The sequence below is a fragment of the Microtus oregoni genome, unplaced genomic scaffold (genome assembly GCF_018167655.1).
Source record: "Microtus oregoni isolate MIOR12 unplaced genomic scaffold, Mior012 000060F_004, whole genome shotgun sequence".
Lineage (NCBI taxonomy): Eukaryota > Metazoa > Chordata > Mammalia > Rodentia > Cricetidae > Microtus > Microtus oregoni.
This window is the reverse complement of record NW_024543839.1, coordinates 146,869-160,341: the sequence shown is the minus strand read 5'-3', so window position 1 is coordinate 160,341 and position 13,473 is coordinate 146,869. Positions and strand designations below refer to the sequence as shown.

The 13,473-nt window shown below is 42.0% G+C and overlaps 1 protein-coding gene across 1 annotated transcript in view; it reads right to left on the bottom strand.

Moving 5' to 3' along the window:
- LOC121439129 (fatty acid desaturase 2-like protein FADS2B) overlaps positions 1-13,237 on the bottom strand; it is a 34,735-nt gene extending 21,498 nt beyond the window's left edge. Inside the window, exons 1-2 of the mRNA XM_041639636.1 lie at positions 12,929-13,237; positions 2,145-2,255 (exon numbers count right to left, since the gene is read on the bottom strand). Of these exons, the coding sequence (XP_041495570.1) occupies positions 2,145-2,255; positions 12,929-13,237 (420 nt within the window). The remainder of the gene's footprint in view (positions 1-2,144; positions 2,256-12,928) is intronic.
- Positions 13,238-13,473: the final 236 nt, after the last annotated feature.

The following is a 13,473-nucleotide window of genomic DNA, read 5'->3' as shown; positions in this document are numbered from 1 at the left end:
CAGACATTGGAAACATCCTAGATGTCTCTCAAAAGAAGAATGGATAAAGAAAATGTGGTGCATTTACACAATGGAGTATTACTTAGCAACTTAATAAATAACATTATGAAATTTGCAAGGAAATCGATAGAACTAGAAAAAAATATCTTCAGGGAGTTAATCCAGAACAAGGAAGATAAAAATGGTACGTACTCACTTAGATATGGATATCAGTCAATGATAAGAAAGCTACAATATAGAGTAAGGTATTAGAGGGAACATATAGCTCTTGTTAGAAAAGGGAACTACAGTAGATAATTATGAATGAATGGGTGAGGGTCTGGAGTGGAAGGATCAAGAGATGAGGGGAAATGGGGTTGAGGGAGGGAAGATGGGGAAAGACAGAACTGAGTGACATTTGAGAGGCAATATAGAAAACTAATACAATAGAAATTTCCTAAAAGATTACCATATATGAAGATTATCTAAAAGAAATTGTCAAATAATGGGGAAGAAGGAGCCCCAAATGACCATCTCCTGTCACCAAATGAAGTTTCCAGTATCAGGATTAGGTTACGTGCATTGAGTTTTTGACCAACAAGGTCCAATGGGAATCCCCAGATAACTTAGGCTCTTGCTGAGACAATAGATTGCTCTCTTCAAACTGGTAACAAGACCTCATTGCTGAGGAAAACATTATACAGCTCATTGGACATGGAAAAGCTGAGCTGGTGCCTTCACTTCTACACTCCAGTATCTTTAGTACAGAAAGTACTCTGCATGCTACCAAAAGAGAAATGTAAACACCCAGCCAACCACAAACCCTTTGATCTACAGTGTTGTTCTGCCTGCAAGATATGCTAAGAAAGGATGTCACAAAGTTTGTGTAAAGTAACCCAGTCAATGTCTGATTTGAATTAAGGCTAAATCCATGAGATGTAACTCAACTCAACAAGGGCCGGTTGGCCAAGAACCAGAGACTAGACAGCCCAGAGAACTAGGGTGAAACCAAATAATACTGATATAATATAATAGCAAAACCATGAAACATAGTGTTTCTGTTGATATTCTGCTATACTCTGATTCAGACATCATTAGAAAAGCTTCTACCTTCATATGGGAACAAATGTAGAAACTTACAGCAGGACGTTACACAGAAAGTGAGGGAGACCTTGGAACGCTCAGTCCTAAATGGGATTTTTCTATATTTCTTCCCTCAGAGCTCAGGGAACCTCACAGAAGAGGAGGCAGAAAGTGTGTAAGAACCAGAGGAGATGGAGGACACCAAGCAAACAAGGCCCTCTAAATCAATCTGAGCAAAGCTCTTTTGAACTCACAGAGACAAAAGCATTCACAAATCTTGTGCAGATCTGCCCCAGGTACTCTGCATATACATTATGTCTTCCAGTTTCATGTTTTTCTGGGGCTTTCAAGTGTGTAAATGCATGGGTCTCTGATTTATGTGCCTTCCCTCGGGTTCTTTTCCTTCTGTTAGTTTGTCTTGTACAAACTAATGGTCCTTGTGGTGGTTTTAATTTTATCTCATATTTTAGTTTTTATATTTTATCATTATCTTTTAGAAACCTGATCTTTTCTAATGAGAGACAGAAAGGGAGTGTATTCTGATGGAAAGGTAAAGACAAGCAGAAGCAGGAGGAGTAGAGAGATGGGAAAACTATAACTAGGTAATATCATATGAGAAATGAGTCTAACTTCAATACAAGGGGAAAAGTGCCCTCTTTCTTTCCTGTGGGTTCATTTACTTTTAGTTATCCTTGGTCAAAATGTATTAAAAAGAAAATTCCAGAGTTTGCAAGTTATGCCTTGTTTTGAGCATAATGATGGAATATCCTGCCATCTGCTCCACTCTGTCTTTAACTTCAATTACCCCTTCATCCACAGCCTCATGAACCTACCACCTTCTGTCCACTTACTTAACAGACATCCTGGTAGTCAAAACTACTCTCCTAGCTTCATACTGCTTGAAGATGCTGCTCATATCATCCATTATTTCAGGGAAAGTCTTAGGCTGTACACCCTGAAAATAATAGGGAACTATCATACTTCACTACAGATTCATACTCTCACAGAAAAAAATAACTAGGCCTTGAAATATACCTTATCCGCAGTTGTTATATGCCCGTGGATCCTGCAGCTGTACTTACATTTTTGTTTTTCTCCTGGCTGGGTTCTTCAGGAGAAAGTTCTCCAATGAGCAGTGGCTGGAGGTACAGCCGCACAGTACTGAGATTAAGGTGCATGGCCCGGAATGCATCCTGTAAAGCAGAGATGTATGTTAGAAGCTTCCAGAAGAAGTGTTTATCCTCAGATCTGCTCCTTCCTTGCCCATCCCGGACCCAAAGTAGCAACAGTACAGACCGGACTACAGAGCATTTGCTTCTAATCTCATGTGGTGCTTCAAGGTGATTCATCAACTTTATCCTTGAGACTCTTCTAGAAGAGGATGAGGCTGGTGACCCACCCAGGGCAGGCTCTGTTTGTCTAAAGACACAATTCCTAGAACATTGATTGCATCACTGCTTCTTTTCCTAAACACTGGAAGGAAGAGTTGCTTAAGTTAATTAGCCAGGGTGAGTCTTCAAGGTCCAGTATCAAGATTTATGTGACAGTTTCTTAAGCTGTCCAAGGCATGCAGTAAACAAGCTCTCTACACAAATTACATTTTCTATCAAGGGCTCCCTCTTGGCTCTTGACTAAGGTTCAGAAGAATGAGGCCTCTTCAATTAGTTATTCCAGACAACGGCAGACTAGATTTGATAGCAACACCTTAGAACGAAGACACAAATGATTGGGGGAGCACAGTCCTTGAGCCCTGTGCTGTCTAAAGTAATATCCTCCCAGCTGTATTCTGCATTAAAGGACTCTCATCACTCCGTAGAAACAGTGTTGCTAAGTAGCAATTCCACATTACTGCGGGAAGCAGAGGAGCATATCCTATGTATGTTTGGAAGTAAAAGAGTCCTTCCAAGTATTTTTATAGTTTTTTTCTGGGAGGGAGGTAAAGAAATTTTATGATACAGATGATTAGTTTCTTGCTATTATGACATTGTGTTTACAACTGAAGAAATAAAACCAAAGTTGTACCTTGAGTATATAAATGGGATACAAACACTCTGGAACAGTGACTGTTGCACAGTACAGGTGGCAAAAAGCAGACCCTGGAGCCAACCTTCCTACTTCTCAGTTCGGGTTTTGCTGTTTACAGGCTGTGAAACTTGGTCCTTACGTATTTTTGCCTTATATATATTTTATAGTTTCTTTCCTAAATGGTAGTAACAGTTGCCACTCAATTCCTAAGTTATTATGAAGCTTGAATGAATTGATTAGGATGTTGACTGGCATATATTAACTCTATGGCACCTTTTCTGGGTAACCCTGGCTGTCCTGGAACCAGACTGGCATCAAACTCACGCAGATTCACCTGTCTCTGCCTTCTGAGTGTCTGGCTTAAGGCATGTGCCTCCACCCACTTGACTTAAATAGTAATTTTAAAAGAAGATTTATCAGTATTGCTAGAGGATAGGGTCATTTCAGGTTCCCTATCCTCAGCTGCCCAAGGAACTAACTGGGGACCTTGGCTTGGGCATCTGGGAGCCACTCTAGGTTCAAGTCTCTTGCCAACTCTAAGGTGGCTCCCTTAACTAAGAATTGTGCTTCCGTGCTCCCCTATCCAACCTTCCTTTATCCCAATCCTCCTTTTTCCCCAAGTTCCCCCCATTCTCCCCTTCTCCCTTTTCTCTCCCCATCTTGCATATCATCATAGAACCTTCATCTGGTGATGGATGGAGATAGAGACAGAGACCCACACTGGAGCACTGGACTGAGCTCCCAAGGTCCCAATGAGGAGCAGAAGGAGGGAGAACATGAGCAAAGAAGTCGGGACCACGAGGGGTGCACCCACCCACTGAGACAGTGGAGCTGATCTATTGGGAGCTCACCAAGGCCAGCTATCTGGACTGTGACTGAAAAAGCATGGGATAAAACTGGACTCTCTGAGCATGGCGAACAATGAGGGCTGATGAGAACCCAAGGACAATGGCACGGGGTTTTGAACCTACGTAATGTGCTGGCTTTGTGGGAGCATAGCCAGTTTGGATGTTCACCTTCCTAGAAATGGACGGAGAGGGGAGGACCTAGGACTTACCACAGGGCAGGGAACCCTGACTGCTCTTTGGACTGGAGAGGGAGGGAGAGAGGAGTGGGGGGAGGGGGAGAAGAGTGGGAGGAGGGAGAGAAGGGTGGGAGGAGGGGGAGGGAAATGGAGGGCTGGGAGGAGGTGGAAACTTTTTTTTTCTCCTTTTCTCAATAAAAAAATGGACAAAAAAGAAGATTTATCTCATTATCAGTTATGTATATGCATATGTCTGGGTATGTGCATAAGGGTGTTGTCTGGGTCCGGTGCTAGCTCGGACCATAAATTATTTCTCTTGACCAGACCCCTACATAAACTATCTCTCTCTGGACTGGCGTGAAGGCACAGGAATAAAGACAACTCACACGGTTTTATTGGGAGGGAGATTCTCAGTGATCCCTCTTGAAGTCCTGAGTTCACATCCTGGAGAATTCCTCCTGCTTTATTCTCCAAACAGCCTTATATATCAAAACATAAACTAAGGGGTAGAATTATTAGTGCTCTGTTTCCTAGGTAACCAGGTGAATGCTTTTAGTTACATCCACATCTACCTATCTGGCTCTGTATGCTAGCTGTCAGGTAGGCTTGATTAGCATCTCTATCAGGCATTCTCCAAATTACTAAGAAAGGAGCAAAACCACATCCTGACCTTTTGTTAGATTAGCGACCACCTGTCTGGAAGGTTACGTGACCATTTCAGATACTGACTATGGCTTTAGAGCCTGGCTGCCATACCATATAGAAATATGGGCCTCCAGGGTGTGAGTGACTGGATTCAGCTCTGCAGGGGCTGGAGTTAGAGGCTATTGTAAACTGCTGGATATGGATGCTAGGAACTGAGTTCTACAAAAGCAACATTTACTTTTAACCAAAGACCGTTTTTCCAGGCAGGTCTCACTTTACAGTACTTTTTAACCATCTTTATTATATGTTCCACTAGTGGGGGGAACTCACTACCTACCTTCTCTTTAACGTAGAAATTCAGGCTTTTATGATATACTCTAACAATCACTGTGGAGTCGACTCTGATTATACGAGTGAATATATTGAATCCTACATCTCCAATGTCATAGGACTTTGCATAAGCCTACGTCTGAGAACGTGTGTATATGCTGAATATGGTATCAGAAGCATTACAATATCAACTTTGTAGACTGATTTCACCAACAGGTCCATAGATAGGATTCTAGGATCCTTTCGAACTTTATTCTACGGTACACACTTCTCACAGAACCTTTGGACAACAATGGGCTGCACTGTTTCAAAGATGCTTTAATTTGTTTTAACTGGAACTAGGTCTCATAGACCAGGCTGACCTCAAACTCACTGAGATCCACATGTCTCTGCCTCCTGAGTGTTAGGATTAAAGGTGTGTGCCACCACCGCCCGGCTGATGTTTTAAAATTTTCACCTTCTGTGAAAATACTAAAGCTTAGATTTATTAACTGGTCAAAGAATTAGTCAGTGGTTAAGGGAGTGAATTTTGTATCTTATGGTTATTTATACTGATTAAATCATCATCTGCTGTTTCTGAGTAGGTTAGAATGGGGAAACATATTGGTGGGTCAGTTTTCGGAGTACAGAAGAAAATAATATAATTTCAGAATATGTAGCACATATTATAAAGATGTAACCCAGCACAGTTTCGAACTGTGTTGATAATCGATTTTTCTGAGTACTATGTTCCTTTTGAACCCAAGGGGTAATCAGAAGTCTGTGTTTTGGGGACAGGTACTGAGGAGCCCCAGAGTTTTGTAGAACAGTAGCCAAGGGTTTGCAGAACCCTTCCCATTGGATTACTGAGGAAGTACAATGAAGAAGAGTTTGTTTAATCTTAAAACACTCAGAGCTTTTCTAACAGAATCCATATACTAAGTTGTGAAATCATTACATGGAAGCCCACAAAAACAGGTTCTGTTCCCCACATTCTTGGGCAAGTGTGTTCTTGCTGAAGGACGTGGAGAGGTGAAAGGAGAAGGGGAAGGGCCAGGATTTTCAGAATGCACCCTGTGTACAAGGAGCATGCCAGTCTGTAGTTACGGACTTACTGCTGTGAGGTTTATTGCTTCTTGTACAGGGAGACATCAGACTTTTTTAGGAATATGGGATGGAACTCTTTCCTCCACATACCACATTGAGCAGCAGAGCTAGTGTTCAAATTTGGGGCTAAAAAGAGCAGTAACACTCTAAAGATCCACCCCAGACTTCAGCGTCTATAATCCTTTTCCTGAGAAACATGCTGCTAGATGACCTTGCGATGGTACTAAAATCAGTCTACATCTTCTGGACAGACGGCGACAGAGTCTCTTAGGTGTTTGTCTCATGAAGTACTTTGCCTCTGGTTCTATCTGGGCTCCTCAGGCTTCATAGATCATATTCTTTATCAGAGCCTTACATCAAATAAGATTCTGTTCCCTTTTAGAGCTCTGAATGTTTAGATTTTATACTCTTCCCTTCACTTCTTTCTTCCATTTTTCTCCACACAAAAGTTTTTCTTACAATTTTATCCCAATATTAGATATGGCCACTCCTTCATATTCAGGCAACTTGTTCACAAGTACCCCTGAAAGCTCATCACAGTTGGTTCATTTGTAAATAAAATACATATTTATCTATTTATTCATTGTGTGTGGGCACACACATGGATGTTAGAGGAAAACTTGAGGGAATCAGTTCTCACAGGGATCAAACTCATGAGATCAGAGTTGGCAGCAGCAACTTTACCTATGAAGCCGTCTGTCTCACTGACTGCACAGCTTTTCCTTACATTGTAAAGAAACTGTATACTTGCTGTTTCTTTAGAGAGTGTTTGAAACTGAGACTGTGTACTAGGCATCGATGGATGCAGTCCTAACATCTACCACTGCACCTAGAATAAAACACTCCGTGAATACACCCTGATGAGTAAGGGAAAGATGAGAAGCAGGTAGGCAGAACGGTTCTGCGTGAGGAGTCGGGATGATTGAAGCGTGAATAATAGGCTGCTCCCATTTTCCCTATACTACCTTTTACTCCCTTTTCAATCATCACTCTGCTCTTCAAGTTCACCATAAATTGCATAATATTGCAGCTCATCTTGGAACTGATTATTTCCAAAAATCATATCAACAAGTTGTGGTATTGAACATGACTTTATGTTTCCAAGTACTCTGAAAGATGCAGATCTATGGATACTCTTTCCTGAGGGCTGATTGCTTACTGCTTTATCAGAAAAGCAACAAAATTCCCCACAGAAATAGAACAGTAAAATCAGAAAGCCTCAGACAAAATTCTGATTTTTTTTAAGTTTAAATACTGATGTATAGATTGTGACCTGCACAAAGCAACAAGGTGAAATGGGAAGCTTGAAATATACCAAGGACTCCATTTGCTAAATCTGCAATTTAGGGAACTGCAACCACTCAGAGACAGCCTGCTTCTTAAAACCTCTAAATGAAGGGCAGCAGAGGAGTGGGCTTCTTCATGTTTGGCACTTAATTTTACCTAATCATTTTGTCGTTAGTATTGTTTTGTTGTTGTTGGTGGTGGTGGTGGTGGTGGTGGTGGTGGTGTGTGTGTGTAAAAGCTACAGCACAACTTTTGCAAGTCAATGTTTTTTCCCTGCAGGATCAGACTTGGTGGTAAGTGCCGTTGCTGACCTGGCCCTTCCTACTCAAGCCTCAGTCTTTATGTAAATACACACAAATAATCTACTCCTCCCCGTGTGCTCATTATTTCTTTGTTTAGTCAGGTGTTATGCAATCTACACAGGACCTAACCTAGTGTCTCTGAGCTTATTCTTTGCAATCAGATATAGATAACTTACTTTTATTATTATTAGTTATATACTTAGTGTCAGATCTCAAACTTGAAACAAATGGCCAAGACCTGTTTGATAAAGCCTGAAATTTCCCAAAAGCTGTGGATTAAGAGACAAATATAAACTCATGAAAGACCAGCAGAGAGAGTTTCAATGTCACAAAACAAGGCACTCGGGAAGTGGAGGCAAGAGCTTATTGTTGGCTACCTAGTGAGTTTCAGACAGACTTAAAAAAGAAAAACAAATCTCAAGCTTACTTTCCCTTGGGCAATTCCTTCCCCTCTTCTGCTTCCTTTTCAGAACCTGTGCCCTTCAAGGCTGTGTTACACAAGAGTCCTGGTATGCGAGAGGAGGATGAGATGGAAACAGACTGAGTTTTGGGGAGAATGCAACTTTGCCTTGGGAAAGAGCTGCAACCTGGGAGGCTGAGGTGGCTGTGCCTTCACAGGTGTTCCTATTGCCACCAGAAGGTCTTCCTTTATACTTTGCTTTCTTCTGAACTCCAGTCTTTCCTCTCTGTCTCCCTCGCCTTTCTCCTCCCTTCCTTGCTCTGCTTCCATCCTTTCGTTCTTCATCTACCCCCTAGACCTATGTATTCTTCTGATGGTCTCACTCCATAATGGGCAGCCAGGTGCCTGAGTGAGGTACCCACATCAATTTAGACTTGCATCCTCCTTGCTTATTTGGTTACCCTTCAATTATTAAATTATCTCTCTTCAGTGTTCCTCCTACTCATCTTCTCTTTCCAGTCTTGTTGTCCATGTTCTGTTTGGACTTTCAGCTTATTCGCTGGACTCCATCTTGTTCTCCTTCCTTTTAACTATATTTTCTTAGTTCTTTACTTGATTGCCAGGCTGACCTTTCAGAGTGACAACATTTACCTTTACACGGTCCATTCTCTTTCTTCATGTTTTTGTAATTATGTTTTTACTAGCAGATGTTAATTATGCATACTAATTGGTTTAATTAGGCATTTTCATGTACATACATTTTCCATATATGTCATTACGAACATACAATTTTACTGCATTCATCCCTTGTTTCCCTCCCACTCCTGATGCCCCCCCTCACATCCTCTCTCTCCTTCTCACTTTTATCTCTTTCATTTGATGACCTAATGAATTTCATTAGGATTGCTTACAGGACCCTGAGTGAGGGATTATTTACAGCAGTATGGATTCCTTAAATTCCTTATCCATGACTGCACAACCCAAGAAAATATCCCCATCTACCCCTGGGACCATTAACTGCCTAGAGATAGTCAGGAAGCGTGAGACCTCATGTACCCCTTCCTCTTAGCTGTCACGGTCCATTTTCATCTCCTAGAACCTGGACTCTCTCCCATCTGCCTTTCTCAGACATCAATCACGTGTGCACTTTTGGCTGGCCTTATGCTAAACAGAGGAAGTGGATGCCTAAGCTACTTGGGTAACTTACTCATGACTAGTCACATGTATGCAACCTGTCTGTTCACACTCTTTCTTCCCTTCAGCCAAGCTTCACCTCTGTCAGCTCAGCTCATCCCAAACCACATGGATTCTTCCTTTTGTAGCTGTACATAATTCCTTTCCTCTGTAAGAGCCCTCCAAATAGTGGAAGAACGCTCTACCATATTTTCTGTAAGCTTCTGTCATCTCTCCCTTATATGAGAAATGACTTGACTGTATGTAGTGTGTGTGTGTGTGTGTGTGTGTGTGTGTGTGTGTGTGTGTGTGAAGCGTCCTTCTGAGTGTGTATGCAAGTGTGTATAGAGGCTGGAGACTGAAGTCAGGTAACTTCTTCAGTTATTCTCCACCTTATCCTTGGAGATGGCGCCTCTCTCTGGATAGTGTCTCTCCCTGGATGGCACCTCTCCCTGAATGGCGCCTCTCTCTGGATAAAGCCTCTCCCTGGATGGCGCTTCTCCCTGGATAGTACCTCTCCCTGGATGGCGCTTCTCCCTGGATTGCGCCTCTCCCTGGCCTGGAGCTCATTTACTCAGAGGCAGAGTTCAGAAATCTGCCCGTTTCTCTCTCTCCAGTTCTGGGACTACAGGTGCCTGTTTCAGTGCCCAACGTTTTAAGTGAGTGCTGGCGATCCAAACTGAAGCCCTCGTGTTTGGATGGCAAGAGCCATCTCTCCAGCCCTGACATTGCCTCTTCTAAGGTCTGATGTTGAGAGATGAACAGATCGACCTGTGCTTGCTTTCTTTATTTCAAATGTTGCAACCTCTGTATATCTACCATCACGATTTCACTTCATTCCCTTGGAACTTATCAGCGTCTAGTATAAAATATGCGGACAAATATTTATTCATACATATATCTTGTCATCAAAACACTTAGCAATCTTTGTTCTAGAGACTGCAAAATAACCTATCATGGTGAAATTAAATGAGACTCTGTATAATCAGTTTTTCCTGCTGAAATTTCTGTCACTGACATTTTCTCAGTAAACTCACATGGATGAAAACTCTCGAGCTACAAACTCTGATAACTGGCCCTGTAACATAAGCTTAAAATTATAGAGCTTGTAAACAACCAGATAATTCACGCATACAATAGTAGAGGCTTATGTGCCGACTTTGTTTTATAGGTTTATTTAACTGTCGTGGAGAGCATTAAAATCCATCTTGGAAGAATAGTGATGATTAACTGCAAAAGTCATCACTTGTTGAATATGTAATCTCTGCTGAGCACCATAAGGGGCATTTTATTTGACTCCATTAGTTTTTATAATAAAACCAAGATTAAGGTATTATTACCTCCTTGTGTAAGAAACTGAGACTTAGAGAACTTAAACACTCTCGCCAGGAGCTCCCTAACTAGTGTGGATTCCCAATGCCTACTGAGCCTATTCCATTCTGAAACCTATAGTTCTAAAGATCAGGCCACATTCCTACCAAAGATTTGGAAAAATGAACGAGTGGTGGTTTAATGACCCCACACTACTGTACTCACTACTTAGGTTCTTTTTATCCACCTTTTAGGAGGCCTAGAAATGAGCTTCTATGTAAATAAGAGAAGGTGGAGGTCAAGAGTTCAAGGCCAGCGTGAGACACACAAGGTCTTGTTTCAAACAAACCAGGTCGTCTACTTTCTCTGAGCTATAGGAATGAGGGGATGGACTAGCTAAGGAACTGTGGCTATTTTATTTTATTTATTCTTATTTTCTTGTCATTTGAAATCGTTAATTGTCAGTCTCTGATTCTCATTCATACTGCCCTGCTTTGCTTCTCCTTCCCTCCCGTCTCTAGAACTCTGCCTGAGTGTGCTTTTCTGACACCTAGCATGCCCCTCTCCTTTGCTCCCAAGGAAAGATGGAACATGGTTTACAAACCATATCAGAACTGAATTAGCGTAGATATGACGGGGCTTGATTGGACATCCATTCATCTGGCTGAACATGAAGCCATAGATGACAGAAGAAAAAACGCTAAACAGTAAAGAGGAATGGAAACTCAGGAAAACTGAGACTTACGGGGAAAGGTGTTGATGGCATCACAATCTGACTTTACAAATCCATTGGGTAGCTACTAAGTCCTGTTTCTAGAACATCCCATCTGCATATAGGTGTGTCCAGTCCTATGTCTAGAAACCAGTCAGAGAACTTCTTTGCTTGTGCATGAAATGAATGAATGCAAAAATATCAAGTCTCAGCTTACATTCCTGTTCTGCCTTATACAGATTGGCTGACCTTGAGCTTATTAGGGCCTCAAACTCTGTGTTTATCTGTACTATGATAGAAAATAACACTTTCATATCATGCACAGAATATATAAGAAGGGATTTTTAAAAACAGGATCTTATATAACTTTGGCTGGCCTGGCCCTCTTTGTTTAGGTCTCATTGACCTTGAACTCATAGAGAGATGTGCCTGCTTCTGCCTCTTGACTATGTGTACTACCACACCCAGATTAAAAAGATCATTGAATAAACTGAGAGAATCTGGCAGACTTCTTTATCAAATATTGAATGAAATTTAAAATATTTTCTTATTAGTATTACTTATGTATTACGTGTATGTGTGTGTGTGTGTGTGTGTGTGTGTGTGTGTATGTGTGTGTGTAAACTCATGCATGTGGAGGTCAAGAAACACTCCTTGGAGTTGGTCTTCACCTTCTACCAGGTAGTTCCTTAAGGCTGAACTCAGTGTCAGACTTGAGGGCAAGTGTCTTTACCTGTTGAGCTATTTGCTGGCTCTAATTTTTGTTTTCATTTTTTTTTAAAGGAACAATATGTACAGGGCTTTTGAGGCAAAACAAAACAACTTGAAGCTTAGCATTGTCACTATCAGTACCTGCTGTGTAAACGGCTTTACCTCTGCATATCAAGCACACCATCTGTGACACGGAATAACATGCACGCCCCTGGCAAGAGTACCTAAGGTGGCTCATTTGAATGCATCTGTCAGTGGGAATTGCATCACTCTTGTCAAACTGCTTGAGCTACGCTATGCAAAAGAGAACTGTAAACTCTCCAAGTCCAGGCAGTTCTTGGTTTTCACTTTTATTAAAAATGTTTGATGCCCATGAGATGAATTGCTTTCTGTCAACTCCCATTTAAGTCAACATCATTCTCTCCCACCCCAGTTTTTAATCACCTATTTATAACTTGCTATTTATAAGACAGTTATTCTACTTCAAGAAGAAGCAAAAGAACACACACGGGGGGAGGTGGGGGTACAAAATTCAGAATGCAAAAACACAATAATTTCCACCATTGACATATGAATGTATACTATATTGAGCAACAGTTAGACTCTGAAGTCCCATTTTGTTTCTAGATTCTTGTTAGATAGGTAGGAATCCTGAAAAAGTGGTTTGGGAGGAGATACTGACTGTGGAGCCCAGGCACGGCATGTACTTCAGTGTTTTGGGGATGAGAGCCAAGATCTCAGCTATTGAGTGGCAGGGAGACGGAGAGAGAGAGAGAAAGAGGGAAGAAAGGAGGAAAGAAAGGGAGGGAGGGAGGGAGAGAGAGAGAGAGAGAGAGAGAGAGTCATGAGGGTGTCCTTACCGTAGCATCTTCCCCAGCATAGTGGTTGAGGACCCGATGCCCACCTGGATGCTTGCCTGCCCAGTCAGTCACATTGTAAACCTTGCGATCAATCACCAGCCACTGGTCCGTCTCCTTATTGTGTCTCTGGATCTCCTCCCAGGTGTACAGGTTGAGACATTTCCCCTTGCCATTTGCTTCCTGCTTTTCATAGACCTCCACTTTCACATTTGCTCTCTGTTTTCCATTCGCCTGATGCGCGTCATTTAGACACGGCTGACAACTTCTAACAGAGCTCTTGGTGTGCTCAAGTTTCTCCTCCAACTTCATTGTCCCTGAATCCCTGAGAGTTTCCTAGCTCTATAATTGGGCCATAAAATGACTCCTTGCCTCCCCTTTTATTCCTCTGCGGTCCTGATGCCTACACAGAAAGCCTTCTGGCTAAATTGTCTCTTCAGAGTCTAACAGCGAGCACCTGCCCTGCCTAGTCCTGTTTCGGTCTGTAGTTAATCTTTGCTGCAAGAGGACAGCTAAATCACATCTCCCTAGTCACCTCTCTCCTGCTG